The 14,601-nt window shown below is 61.7% G+C and overlaps 1 protein-coding gene across 1 annotated transcript in view; it reads left to right on the top strand.

The window, feature by feature from the left end:
• Positions 1-14,601, top strand: part of SYNGR3 (synaptogyrin 3) — a 30,150-nt gene that overhangs the window by 9,275 nt on the left and 6,274 nt on the right. The window contains exons 2-3 of the mRNA XM_019541875.1: positions 4,325-4,565; positions 12,909-13,051. Of these exons, the coding sequence (XP_019397420.1) occupies positions 4,325-4,565; positions 12,909-13,051 (384 nt within the window). The remainder of the gene's footprint in view (positions 1-4,324; positions 4,566-12,908; positions 13,052-14,601) is intronic.

Below are 14,601 nucleotides of genomic sequence, written 5' to 3'. Positions count from 1 at the left end.
TTGGGCGGAAAATTAAAAAAAAATGGTTTTCAGACCCTTTCTGGGTAAAGATCTTTGGCTGAAACCTTTTTTTTTTTTTAACAAAACCTTCAACCAAAGCAAAACTTTTCCACAAGAAACTTTGTTTTGGTTGAAAACCCTGTTTCGAGAAGCCTGTCTCCAGCAGGCCTGGCTTTCTGACTGCACCTGCAGATAGATGCACGCACTGGAATCGTTTTTAGCAATAGCAGTTGGCTGCACAAGGAGAAACTGTGACCGTCCCTACCAAAGCGCCGTGCGCTTCTGCAGCACAAAGCGAGCCCCAGCAGCGAGCAGAGCCCGGGAGAGCTTGGGCTCCTGAGTGCTGCAGCCGGGGCACCCTCCCCGCTGCCCGCCCCTCCTCTGCCAGCGTGCGGATGAGGCCCCCCCGGGGAAGCTAGCCCACCTTCGCACTCACCCCCGTTTCCCCTGTTGCCCCATGACAGAGCAGCAGCCGACCTCAGCCGCCAGGAGAGATGCTGCTCCTCTGGCTGGTGTAGGGAGACTCAGCATCCTAGGGCGCGCCGGGTCCGCGGTCCGTGGTCACTGCCCGAGCCTTGTCAGCACGGCTGCAACCAGTGCCGCTTGTAGGAGGTCTGGACCGGGCGGCGTCCGTGTTCCAGGCGTTAGGCTGAGTTGAGGCCCACGGGTATCACGTCAGAGGGGAGGCGCCTGCGGGGACCCTTGCCAGCCGCGCTGTCATTCCTCAGGAAAAGGGGGCTCGCGGGAGAGCTCAGTGTTCCCGGGGGGGCGGCGGGAAAGCGATCGATTGTTCCTGTGTCCGCAGGAGACGGGACGAGACGTAATGGACTTAGATTGCAGCAAGGGAGATTTAGATTAGATACCGGGAGGCCCCCTCTAGCCAGGAGGGGGGCCAACCCCAGAGTACATTACCTGGGGAGGCTGCAGAGGCTCCAGCCCTGGAAAATTTTAGGTGCAGAGAAAAGCATGCATCTGGGAGGGTTAGACCGGCCCGTTGCTGGAGCCAGGCGTTGGATTAGATGACTCCTGAGGGCCCTGTTTTCTGAGTCTATGAATTTCAGCACCCTGGGGCTGAGCACAGAGGCCCAGCATCCTGGAAAGAGATGGGATTCAAGCCTCCGAATTTAGGGAGGCTGGACCATACTCTGCTTGGTATTAGGGCCTTAAGCATGCATTGCAGGAGGGGACTCCAGCATCGGTGTGAGGATGCCGGGGAGGGCGTTCCTCGCAGCTCCATCCCCCCAGCTGAGGGGCCTGGTGGGCTGGGCTTTGAATGAGGGGCCAGGAGGCCTGGGTCTTGCTCCGGGCTCTGCCGCGGGGCTGCTGGAGGGACCTCGAGCAAATCTCAGCACCTCTGTTTCCCGTGCGCGGAGCCCTCCGACACCCAGCGGCGACCGGCTTAGGAGCCGCGGGGGCCGCGAAGGTTAACCGAAGAGCCTCGGCAGCATGCGGCGCCCCCAGGTGAACCGCCGCCGACACACTCCCTTTCAAAGAGAAGAGCGACGGGACGCTAGTTAGCGCGGATAGGGAGCGAGCGCGGGTGCTGCATTATTCATGACTGCAGAAAAGACATGCCTGACGCACGCTGTAAAAATAACAGCTTTGATGCCTGTATTTTTGCAAAGAGCCGCAGGTGACGTGTTGAAGAGCCACTCGTGGCTTGGGGGCCGTGGTCTGGGCCTCGCTGGCTCGGTCTGTACGTCCTCCGGGGCAGCGGCACGCTCTGACCAGGTGCCTGCAGGGCTTCTGCCTCCCTGAACTCATTCGAGGCCCCCTGCTCCACCGCAGACCACCTGCTCCACCCTGGGTGAGGCTCAGGATCTTACGGCGCTTGGGAAAATGCTGCCTCTTGGCTTCTGACGCCTGCACCCAGCGCTCGCAGGCAATCTGCCTGCGACGGAGAACCCGAGCGTTAGCATCCCTCATTGCGCAGGCCCGGGGCGCTGTTCAGTGCGGCACCTGCATCCCCCCAGCGCGGGGGCATCCAGTCCTTCACCTCGCGTGAGCATGCGGTACAGCGGGCACGTTGCGTACAAAGGAGGCCTGTTGACATTTTACGGCAGACAAAAGCCTCGCGATCTTCCGTTAGACAGTTAAAGGCGTAAGGGAGAAATCCAGGTGGGTATTCCTGGAAGGAACGAAGCGCAATAATGATGTCGGAGGCTCGGCACGAGTCTCTCCCCGCTGACCTGCCAGCAAAATAATCCCGTGGAATCCGATGTTCTCAATTATTCATGCTGTCCAGGTTTGCATTGTTTCCGTCGGGGCCTGTTTTATACCTGCCGCTGCTATTGCTGATGGCAAACAGCAACTTCGCATTATTTATGAACGGATTTTCACAACGGCTGATATTACAGCTGTTGCCAAAGTGCAGCGAGAATGAGCGTGACCGGGGGTTCCCCCCCACCCCTTGCAAGACGGCGCCCTTATTTTTTTGCACCGCGGCAGTCGCGTCCCGGTGACAGCGGAGCGCTCCGCGCGGGACGATTGCCATCCTGGCTCGCCGGCAAGCGCGGGCTCGGGTTGGGAGAGGGGGCACCGGAGCCCGGTTGCGCGGAGGGGGGGAGACGCTTGCGGAGGGTGGGCTGATGGTCTGGGCGCGCCTGCCTGTCTATGCGCACGAGGCGCCATGATGCCAGTCTGCCAGGCCTGTGCAGAAGCACAAAGGATGAAGCGTCCTTTCGCGGGGGTGATGGAGGGTGGCGAGCTTTGCTGCCCTGCAGAGGGAAGATGCTCGCGTCCCTGCGTGTCTCAGCCCCAGCCCCCCTGCTTGCAGGCAGCGTCATGGCTTTGCTGGGGTGTTTTGCCTCCGCTCGTGGCCCACCTTTGGTGTTCAAAGGGTGCATCCGACAGGCAACCGAGACCTGTCTGCGTCGCCTGCCGAGCCCTGTGGCTGCTGGCGGAAAGGAAGGAGGCTCCCAAGCAGGCCCTGATTTGGGGTGCTATGGGAGGGAGACTGCTTTGTGCTCCCAGGTCCCAGAGGACCTTGGTTTGTCCTCAGGCCGCCGTGCAATGCCGTGGCCTCTCCCCTGCGCTCTGTGCTGCGTCGTCCCGCTGCCCGGCTACAGATAACACCGCGTCCCCCGGGGGCAGCTAAGCCAGAGCAGCCGCGCGGCCTGGATGCAAAGCCTGGGCACGTAAGGGCATCAGCGGCCACAGGCGAAGCTCAGGGCCGAGCTGAAAAGCGAGGCCCCGCCACCAGCGGGGAAGCGGGTTCAGAGCCGCAGGGGAGTTCTCGGGAGCGGTGCCACGTGGGGTGCACAGCCCCTTCGGCGCGGCACCGGCGCGCGGTTGAAACAGGCTCCCAGGGCTCTGGGCTGACGCCTGGCTTCTGTGGGTGGACGCAGGCTCAGTCAGGCCCACGACTGGGCTGAGCACCGAGCAGGTTGACCCAGGTTAGGACCGGGCCAGGCCCCTGGAGCTCACGGAGAGGCTCGCCGTTTGTCCAGATGCTGCCCGGGGCTTGGGGGCAATTGCAAACCCGGACAAACGAGAGCCACGACCCTTGCAGATGCAGCTTTGCCAGCCTGGGACCGGGAGTGCGGCAGGAGCGGGTCCACGCTCCTTCTCCCGCTGGCTCCGTGTCACCGAGTCCATCCACGTGGTTGCCGCTGGGCTTTTTGCTTTGTCCAGCCCTGCCAGGACAAGAAGAGCAGTACCCAAGGGGCAAAAGAAAGGGAGAGATGCCCAGGCCGGGGTGGGCACCAGGGCGTATCTGTCCCCAGTAAAGCCCATTGTTAGCAAGGCGATCTGAGCCCCGGCAGTGTTTGCCGTGGCTCTCGGGTGTGCACGTTCAGTGCTCTGCCTCTGTCCTTGGCCTGCGCCCGGGTCCATGCCAGCCCCCAGCCCACGCAGACCTGGCTCCAGGTGAGCTGGGTGGTATTCAGCACCCCCAGGTACAAATCCTGGGTGCTCTGCCCCTCGCCAGGTATCGAGCCTGTTTCAGGGGCAGGCTGCCCAGCCCCTCCGTTCTCCTCTCCAGCTTCACCCCTCTCCATCCCTTACTCCCTCCGTGGTGAGAGATGCAGGCAGACGGGCCACGGCAATCCACTGCTCCCCCTCTGATCTGGGTAGGGCGCAGCATCCTTTGAGTCTCGTCGCAAGCCGAGTTGCTGAAGGGCAAGCGAGAGATCTCGCGGGTGGAGAGGGCTCAGGAGCCCTTCCCCAGCCCGTTATTTTTAAGCTACCCACCCAGCGAGGGGAGAGTGCTCCTAACGAGCGCCACGTTGCCATGGAACCCAATGGAAGATTGAATCCAATTATCTCGCTGTTGGGAAACAAAGCGAAGCATAAACAGCGGCGCGCGGTGCTTTCTCCTCCCCAGCTCTTCTCCATCGTGGTGTTCGGCTCCATCGTGAACGAGGGCTACGTCAACAGGGACAGCACCACCCCCCAGCTGCACTGCATCTACAGCGAGAACGAGGGGGCCTGCAGCTACGGCATCTCCATCGGCATCATCTCCTTCTTCGCCTGCGTCTTCTTCCTCATCGTGGACCTCCACTTCCAGCAGATCAGCAGCGTGAAGGACCGGAAACGGGCCGTCCTGCTGGACCTCGGCATATCAGGTATGGCGCTGGGCTGGCTGGGAAGCTGGAAGGCCTGGGCACACGGCGCGTGGGCCCCGCTTCGCTCTGTCTGCATGCTCTGTATCGGAGTGGCTGGGGTGCAGATTCCCTCCCCTGAGAAATCGCCCCGTCCCTCTGAAACAGGGCAGGTGGCAGCAGTAATGCACCCCAGGGAGGCAGGGCTGGCGGCGGGTGGACACCGATGATGCCAGCTCCATGTATCCCACTGCTGCCTCCACGTCCCTTGGCTGGGGCAGCGTTGGTGAGGCCTCCAGAGCAGCAGAGCCGGCAGTTCACTCCCTACAGAGGCATGTGGGGCAAGTGTTTCAGGCTCCCTTCAGATTCAGGCGTGCACTCGAGCACCCCTTCCCCCTGCGGTGTTTCCCCCTCTCGGCACCATTGCTGCAGGCTCTGCTCTGTGCTGCTTCGGTTCCATCTGGGCCACGTTTCCCAGCACGTCCTTTTGCAAGCCCCCAGGTTTAGAGAGGTGTTGGGTGTTACATGCAAGCAGAGATGCCAATATAAACCACGGCCCCGGGGGCCGGGCCGCATTTGTTCCTGCGTCCGGGTCGTGGCTTGGCGAACTCGCCAGGTTGGACCTTGCCTTTACTGAAGTCCTGCTTGACCTCAGGCGATCAGGCGCATGGGTCCGTGGAGCCAGCAGGATGTCTGCGAGCTGAGCCGCCCTGGGAGAGGCCCCCATAGCCCGCTGTCATCCCTGGTCCTGGGTCCCTGGCCTTCCTGCTTTCAAAAGTCTGGTGGTAGCTTTCTCTGGGGAAGGTGGTGAGGGGGGCAGGACAGCCTGGTCCCAAAGGAAAGCATGTGCCAGTGTGTCATCCCATCCCTGGACAAGCCTGCTGCTAAGGCTGGGAAGTGCCCTGAAGGCATCTTGCGGGAGACGCAGGAGGGAATATTCCAGGCTGGGCATCACTGAAGAGTCCCGTACAGCCTCCGTTTCTGCTGCCTCCCAAATCTGCAGCTGCATGCTATTTACAAGGCCCCCTAAGGGATTTAGATGCCCCAAATCCACTCATTTCAATGGGAGCAGAGCATCTGAGTAAATCCTGTCAGCTGCTCTGAAAATCCCAGCGTAAGGATGTGATCCCCCCTGCTGCCGCCTTGTGCTTGGCCTGGCCATGTTCTTCTGTGCTAGGTCTGTGCAAAATGCTGTCGTGCCAGACCTCCTTCTCTCACCCCCTACCCTGCTAGGCACAGCTCGGGGCGTTACGGGGCAAGCCAGGTTCCTGGCACTACAGGGTCCAGTTCTGAGGCCCTTGGACATGCAAAACTGTCACTGCTGTTCACAGAGCGGCACCAGAAATCTTCATTCTGCAACTGGCTCTTGTGCACCATCCATGGGACTACTGGGAGACGGGGGGCTGCTGACGGTAGCAGCCCGCTCTGGGATGCGGCTGCATTGACGTCACTGGGTGTTAATTAGACCAGGAGGATGCTTGGTTATGTATATGTGTGTATACGTGTACTCATGCACACGTGCATTTTGTGCATCAGTTGTCAGGACTTTTCCTGGTGAGTGGTCCTTTCCTCCCTGAGCTCCTGCGCTCAAGCCCTACTAAACCGTTCCTTCCTCCTAACGCTGCACTGAAATGCAGGTCAGTAGGTGCCAGGTGCCCGAGTGACACGGCGTCCAGCATCAGTGCCAGGGTCGAGGCTGTCCAGCCGCACCAGCCTGCCCTCCCCGCCTGCACCTGCTCTCGGTGTGTACGAGCAAACGGTGGTAATCGCCGTCTGGACACCAGGGATGTGCCCTCACTGCTCTGGGGCTGTCGACGTGCAGCGGGATGTCTCAGATGTGGGTCTGGGCCTGGGGTTGCTCCTTGGACACCAGCACACAGGACGGGGTCTCTGGGTTTGGCACATCCAGGCCCGCCCTTCTCAGGCAGTCGCACCCCGGGATCTCTCTCCTCGGCCTGCCCAGCTCCATCCTAAAGCTCCCGAGGTTTCCTCCTCTTCTGGCGAGGCCGTTCCAGACTGGTCTGAGGGTGAGGAAACCCTCTTCTGTCTCCCGACTGAGATTCATTTGTAGCCAGAGTTCCCGTTTGTTCTCCGTTCTCCGCTGCGTTGACGCAGCCTCCCGACCGCCTCCTCCGCGAGCGCCGCTCCGCCGAGCCGTGACCCTGTCGTGCCGAAGACCGGAGTGGAGACATCGAATGAGATGTGTCCGCGGTCGAGCCCTTAAGGAATTGCAGTAACCGCCTCCTGCCAGCCCAGCATCCCCTTTGGATTTTGTCTGTCGTCAGCTCCCAGTTAGCCAGGCCCTGGCCCAGGTATACCGTTGATCAGTCCCCATTTTCTCCAGCTTAGCAACAGTGGCTCGAGGCGCTGTATCGGACGCTGCGGAGAAGTTCAGAGAGGCAGCTGAAAGCTACTGTCAGTGAGAGCCAAATCCAGGCCTGCTGGCAGGAAACCGAAGTCGCTCTAGGTTCAGCGCCTGGTTCTGCCGTCCCCTGTCCAGCAGAACTTCGGCTGGGCTTCCCCGAGCAAGGCTGCTGCATCAGACCTGTCAGGCAGCATCGTGCGATGTGGTGTGATCCCCTGTCTCCTCTGGGGCTTTGTCCTCTAAATGGCCTACGCCTGATGTTCCCCAAATGCCACTCGTGAGCTTGTACCCACCTCTGTTTCCACACGTGGACGCAGCGTCCGGGCATGACCTTTCCACGCGTGAATGGCCGGCAGGAGGCACTACAGACCGCCCTCTTGCACGTGTGCGAGGGACAGGTGTGCCTGCCCGGGTGACGGCAATTCATGCCGCGTTCGTCCCAGGAGCGGTGGGTGGGAATTAGGCCCTGGTCCCTTTTTCTCACATTCCTTTCTTCACCTGGCTCCGCTTTTCTACACCAGCCATTGCCCAGAGCTGTTACGGGTCCTGGCGTATCCCTCTTCCTTCCCATTCCCTACATCCCCACCTGGACAGAGGGCAGGCCCTGGTTTGCTTTCATTCCCAGAGCTGTACAAGCAGCTCCCTCGCGGCAAAGACTAAGTGCTGCATTTGACTGGAGCTTGCAGCCTCCATCGTCTCTGTGATCAAAGCCTGTCATCTCCACTTGCGCTCTGATGAGCATCAAACCCGTCTGCGGCGGCCGCAGGGCTGAGCCGAGCTGACCCGCACCGCTCCCAGGACAAACTCTCCAATTAAATTACCTGCTTTAAATATCTTCACATTATCCCACTGGAGGCTTTCGATTCAGCGCCCTCTTCCACCTGCTCTTCAGTTTCTTTCTTTTCTTATTATCCTTGTTTCCCTTCAGTTGGAGGCTGCTTCTTTGCCCATTCTCTGCGGGTAGGCTTTCTGCATTGTATTCTTTTTGATACTTAAAAAAAAAACCCAAAACATATAAAGCAATCTGGGAAAAGACTGAACTGCAAATGCAAATAAAAGAAGATGGATGGGTAGGTGGGCGGATGGATGGACAGACAGGAGGAGTTGAGACATCTTGTCATTTCACAAAGACACTTCGATTTCAATGAGCGTCTCGGGTCCCAGGCGAACGGTGTGGGGAGAGACCTGACAATGGCGGCTTCGGCGTCCCTCTGTGGAACAAAGCACGTTTTGCAAGTGGTTGGGAAGAAGATTTCTGGCCAGTGCTGCTCATGTGCTGATGTAGCCCAGCTATGTCGTCAACCGATGTAAATCCACGTAGCTCCATCAAGGACGGGATTTGTTTGCGGGTCCTTCCGTGCATGCACCCGCCCTCCCTCCATCCATCCACGAGGACACGCACGCAGTACAGTTGTCAGCGCCACCCGGTCGTTACTGCAGATCGTCATCTTCGAAGGTCGTGACGAAGGGGCAGCAGACAAAAAAGAGTTGAGTCGCGAGGTTTTCTCCCCTGTCCCACCCTGCCCTTGTGAACGGAGGAGCTGTGAAGCGTGGATGCAGTCGAGCTCTCCAGGCTCGTGCTGTCCCTGGCTGGGCAGCGGTGTTGCCGTTGCAAGGGGGAAAGGGCTTTGGAGCCCGAGCCCCTCCAGGAGGGAGGTGGACAGTTGTGCTGCGGCGCACACGCGGGCCGCCGGCACTTGCAGCTCTTCCATCTGCTCGCGCAGCTGCTCCCTCAGAAGTGCACTGGTTTCGAACCAGCCTGTAATTACGGCTGTAACATCTCCTTCCCGGTGTTTGCACTCTGTTGTCTGCAGATCCCAAAACTGTAATTATCCCCTGGCTTTTACCGTTTATCTCAATAGTCTCCTCTGTTGTTTTTTTTTTTTTTCGCCGTCGCGCCACGGCCCGCGGCTCTGTTACGGGGCGTCCTCGGGCCTGCGTGCAGCTTGGCTCAGAACCAGGCTCCTGGTGGGAAGGGGATGCCTGGCCCACCTCGGACGTCCCTTGCCCCTGCGTGCCAAGGCTTAGCTCCGTCCTCAGCAGCTGCCAGCTCCCCGCCGCCCTCCCTGCAGCCAGGGTTTTGGGAGGAAAGTCCAAAGCCCATTCAGAGGCAAAGCCGTGGTTCAGTCGCGTGGCCACCAGGCCCAAAGTCGTGTCTGACCTGCAGTTGCTCCTTGGGGAGACATTGTGTTTCCCCGTCTCAGGTGTTTGAAGCCCCCGCAGGTATCCGGGGTGCTCAGTCAGGAAGGAAGGGAGCCAGGCAGCATGGGGAAAACCAGCTCCACGGATGGGCAGCTCCTTTCCCCGCGGCTGTCGCAGGAACGGCTTGGCCCAGCCGGGCCCCGCGCACAGCGAAGGTTGGCATGTCTGGGGAGCCTCCTTGCACCCAGGCGGGTGCTTCCCTGGGGGCTGTGGGCTGGAGAAGGGGAGCAGAAGGCAGGGCCCAGCAGGACGGGGTCTGGGCAGCCGTCCTTCTCCGAGGCAGAGTTAGGGACCAGCTCCCAAGGGAGAAATGAATGAGTCGGTGGGAGCGGCGCTCCCCCCGGGCACCCTTGGGAAGGGCAGGATGGGAGGGCCGAGTCCCGTGGGCAGGTGGCACAGCTGCACGTGCACGCACGCGCTCGCCCACACACGCGTGCACAGGCACTCGCACGCATGCAGACACGTGCGTGCATGCGTGCGCGTGGGCCCGTTCCAAGGGCATTGCCCCTCCGGAGGGGAGGACGCCCAGCTCTCCAGGTGGCCGAACATGAACGAAAAGAGAGGATACTCAGAACACCATCGACAGCTCTCCCCCGCCGGCAGGCTCTTTCCCGGGGAGCGTGTGGGAGGCCGGCCACGGCCCTCGACAAGCTGCGGCCGCACACCCCCCCTCCGCGGCCCGGGGAGCCGTAGCGGGGGCACCGCGACGTACACACCTGCTGTAGGACCGGGCTTTGTCACCAGCCGGTGCTGCGGGTCGTCACGGCCCAGCGGGCAGAGTGTTGTTCCCCCCTAATTGTTCACACCGCTCCCTGTGCCCGTTGCAGGCTGCCACGACTCACGGCCATGCCACTGCCTCCCTCCTGCAGCTGGCCGTGGCCCAGCAGAGAGGAGGAAGGAGAGACGGGCGGCAAAGGGGCCTTTTGGCCCACCCGGTATTTCTTCCCAGCCCCTTGCCTCCATTTTATAAGGCTAGAAGTTTCCTCGCTGTGTGCTCAGCGGTCAGGGAGAATTGTACGTGACAGAGCAGCCTTCTCACCAGGGTAGGCGTCTGTGGCCATCTCAGGCCCCTTCTTTCGGACACAAAGCCCCCCACGCGTGCACGCACACGACACCCGAAACGCCTGCAGTGCTGGTCCATCTCCACCCCGAAGTGCCGTGGCCTGGAGGCTTCTCCTGGAAAGGAGACAGGATAGAGGTGGCGCCACGCCGATGGAGAGTGGGCGCTCATAGGGGAATGCGGGTCCCGGGGCCGGGTGAAGTGGGACCGGAGGCAATACCTGCTTGCAGAGGCAGTGAGAGCGAGTGCGGCGTGCCCAGCCGAGCAGGGGAGCTGCCCCGGTGTCTGAAACGTCTGCAGGACCCTGCCCGGCCTGGAGCTCAGGCCAGCGGGCGGGCGCCGAGCCCCGTGCAGGGGCGGGGTGGTGTGCCAGCGTCCAGGCACCTGCTAGGACACGAATGAAGTCATCAGCCACCTCCTCTGGATCGAAACAGAACAGCCTGTTCCCTCTCCTGCTTCGAGTCCCGGGCACGTCGAGAGCAAGCTCAACAAGCCTCTCAAGGGGACCTGACTTGACGGTCCTGTGTTGCCATCCCATGGCGGGGGCTCCTGCTGCACTCGGGATGGGGCAGTGCCATGCGCCGGTGCAGGCCGGGGACCAGCTGGCTGAGCAGGAGCTCAGCAGAGAAAGACCTGGGGAGACAGGGGACAAGAAGCTGGGTAGGAGCCGGCAGTGTGCCCGTGGTGCGAGAAGGTGAACGGCATCCGGGGCTGCATCGGTAGCGGTTGCCAGCAGATCGAGGGCGGTGATCCTTCCCCTCTACTCAGCACTGGGGAGGCCACATCTGGAGTCCGGTGTCCAGCTGTGGGCCCCGCTGCAGGATGTGGATGCATTGGAGAGAGTCCAGCGGAGGACAACGAAAATGGTTGGGGGCTGTGGGAGAGGACTGGTGAGGAGAGACTCAGGGAGCTGGGCTCCCTGAGTCTGCAGAAGAGAAGACCGAGGGGGATTTGATGGCAGCCTCCCACTCCCTGCCGGGGGCTGCAAAGAGGATGGAGCTGGGCTGGTTTCAGTGGGGGCAGATGGCAGGACAAGGAGCAATGGGCTCAGGCTGCAGCAAAGTTGGATATTAGGAAAAGCTTTCTCATGAGGAGGGTGGTAAAGCCTACCCAGAGAGGTGGTGGAGTCTCCATCCTCGGAGGTTTTTAGACAAAGCCCTGGCTGGAATGATGTAGCTGGGGCTGGTGCTGCTGGGAGCAGGGGTTGCACTAGATGTGACCCCCTGAGCTCCCTTCCACCCTGAATTTTCTCTGATTCCTCCATTTTGCACGGAGACAGCTGGCAGCTTCCTTCTTCCCACCTGAATCACCATCGATGGATTGAACAAGTGCTCCCGGGGTCTTGTTTCCAAGGCTAGTAGCACTACTCCTGGCTTCGAGGGAGCGGGGGGAACGTCACTTTTGTCTCTGCCCAGAGATGCTTTTCTGATCCGGGCTCTGTACCGAGAGGTGGTCGAAAGTCGGGTCAGACGCAGACGCCTGGCTCCAGCGAAGTCAGCTGAAGCCTCCCTGGGAGACCTTGCTGTGATCCTCTGTGAGATGCTTCCTGATGGCTACTACCTCCTCTCGCACAGGGCAGCAAAACATATTTGTGGTCTGTGTGTTTGCACGTACAAGTGTGTTTCTGTGTGGGTGTGTATGCACGTACACGTGTGTTTCTGTGTGTGTATGCGCACAGGTGTGTGTCTGCCGGCTCCTGTGCCCCACAAGGCACCCCGTTGTTTAATGTACTACTCTTTAACGCACAGATGGGAACAGGCCCGGGTGCTTCTCTGCCCCTGCAGTCACTCGGACCGCGGGGCTGGCGGCACAGCTAGTGCCTGCAATCTGCAGACGGCCCTTTTAAAGCTTCGGGGGACCTCAGGCCCCTCCTGACAGTGCTGCCCGGACCCCCACGTGCTGTTCCCATTGTGCGTCGTAGGCAAGGGGTATGGGGAGGATCCTCAGCACAGTCGCCTCGGGGACTAGGAACCCCACATAAGGTTTAGGCAGCTCCCTCCTCCCCGCTGAAGGTTGTGACAGGCCCCAGCGTGTGGCTGAGGCTGGCGGTCCGCGAGAGCGTTGCTCACCCGGGAAATCTCGCCATCGGCCCCGCGGCTGGCGGGTGACTGGGTGGGAGGAGCGGTGTCTCATCCAGCCCTGAGCTCCAAGGGGGAATAACCAGTGGGTTCCTCTTCCCGCTGTCCCTTCTGCACCCAAACAAGCGAGGAGCCCGGAGGAGGGCGCAGGACCCGTCGCAGCCCGAGGCAGGGCGCTAGGATGCGGTCCAGCAATGTGCTTCCCATCGCTAAAGCCCCCAGGGTCAGGAGCTGCGAGAGCTGCGTTCCTGACGGCCCCGGCGTTCCCACTCAGCTGCCGCAGCCCCTCGCAGGGTTTCCACGGGGAGGCAGAGCGCGGACACCAGCCTAGCAGCCCCACAGACAGCCACGGGACTTCCTGCCTGGGTGCGGGTTGGCGGGGTCGAGCCCGGGTGGGGGTGAAAGGCGCTGGCTGGGACCTGGGCCGGCGGGTTTGCATGCTGCGGGCGCGGGGTCCAGCGGGACCTGCTTTCAGAAGCGGGTGCTCGGCCCATCCGAGTCGCGCCCCCTCGTGCCAGCTTAGGTCGGGCCCCCAGAAAGCAAGGCCCCGACACCACGGCTCCCCCCTGGGCACCCGGGCCATGCTAGCTGCGTGCGTAAGAGCCGCCGGGAGGCTCCTCCTTCCGGCAGCCGCAGCACCGAGCATCTTCCTCCCGTTCCAGGGATCCTGTCGTTCCTGTGGTTTGTCGCCTTCTGCTTCCTAGCAAACCAGTGGCAGCGGACGTTGCCGAACAAGGGAGTGTGGCAAGGAGCCGACGCCGCCCGGGCAGCCATCGCCTTCTCCTTCTTCTCCATCCTCACCTGGGTGAGTTCAGAGCGGCTCGGGCGCGAGGGAGAAGCTCCCGGCTTGTGCAGGAGGGAGACGGGCGGCCGCGTGGTGCCCACTCGCCGCTGGCGCGCGGTGCCAAGTGGCTGGTGCTCCTCGCCCGGGCTGGAGCCCTGCTGCAGGGCCCATCCGCGCAGGGGGCGTCAGTCAGGGTCTGACTCTGCAGGGACTCGCTGGACCGGGCCCCTTCCAGGACGGCAGAGCACTCGCTGTGCCCCTCTGCCAGCAGCCTGGCCCCAGGCCTGAGCTGCGAGCTTTGTACAGCACCTTGCACACCCCCTCCTTAGCCTGAGCAAGGCAGGCCGGGGGCCAGCGGGCGAGCTAGAGTAGCGGTGACGAGGGAAACGAAACGGGAAACAGAACCAGGGTGGGCCTGGGAAGAGGAACCAAGAGCTGGCCGCGGCAGAGGGTTTCGTGGGGAGATTGCAGCAGTCCAGACATATTGAAACTCGGCCTTGGGGAAGGATCGTGGGTAACTCCAGGCACGGCGCCCTTGCTCCGGGGAACTCCACTCTCCTCCTCCCTCGCGTTCCCAGCACCCCCGCCACGTCTGGGGGCAGGTCAGACGCGTCCTCACTTCAGCCTTGGCAGCCGGTGCTCGGGGGACGACTGGAGATAAGGGAACCGCCCCTCCAGGCACCCCCCGCGCTGCATCGCCGTGCAGGAAGCAGCCTCCCGGGCTGTTCCCAGCACGCTTCGCGCTCCCTTGCACCCCGGTAGTCACTGGGGCCTTTCCTGAGCCGCAGTGGGAACGGGGCGATCCCCGTGCGGGCTGCTCCGGGTGCTGGACGAGCCCCACGGGCAGCAAACCCGCTGCGCTGCACTAGGAGAGCTGGAGCATCTCGGCAAACACCGCCTGAGCCTGGTCGGCAAGGCCTGGCCCCGGGACATCCCCCGGCGTGGCTGCTTCCCACCTCCACCCTGGGCACACAGAGCCATGCCAGCAAAGCGTGTAGCACAGGCCGGGCCTGAGAGAGCCTCAACCTTGAGAGGCAGGGACCCGGTCGAGGAGCGTGAGGGCATCATAGGATCACAAAAGCGGGGTCGGAGGGACCTTGTAGATCTTCAGTCCGACCCCCCGCCCGGGCGGGAGAAAAGACTGGACTCAAATGACTCCAGCCAGGTAGTCATCCAGCCTCTTCTTAAAGCCCCCCAGGGTAGGAGCCAGCACCACTTCCCTTGGACGTTGGTTCCAGCTCCTAGCCGCCCCGACTGTGAAGTCGTTCTTGCGGATGTCTAATCTACACCTCCTCTCCAACAACTTGTGGCCGTTATTCCTTGTCATGCCGGGGGGGCGCGAGGGGAAACAGCATCTCCCCCAAACCCTTCTGGTCCCCCCTTGTGAGTTTATAGACAGTCACCAGGTCCCCCCTCAGCCTTCTCTTGTGGAGGCTGAACAGGTTCAGGTCCCGCAGGCTCTCACTGTAGGGCCTGCCCTGCTGTCCCCGACCATGCGAGTGGCCTCCTCTGGACCCTCTCCATGCTGTCCACATCCCTCCGGAAGTGCGGCGCCCAGAGCTGGACGCAGT

The sequence above is a fragment of the Crocodylus porosus genome, unplaced genomic scaffold (genome assembly GCF_001723895.1).
Source record: "Crocodylus porosus isolate Cpor-Errol unplaced genomic scaffold, CroPor_comp1, whole genome shotgun sequence".
Classification (NCBI taxonomy): domain Eukaryota; kingdom Metazoa; phylum Chordata; order Crocodylia; family Crocodylidae; genus Crocodylus; species Crocodylus porosus.
The sequence above is the reverse complement of the archived record's forward strand: the minus strand, read 5'-3'. Positions and strand labels throughout refer to the sequence as shown.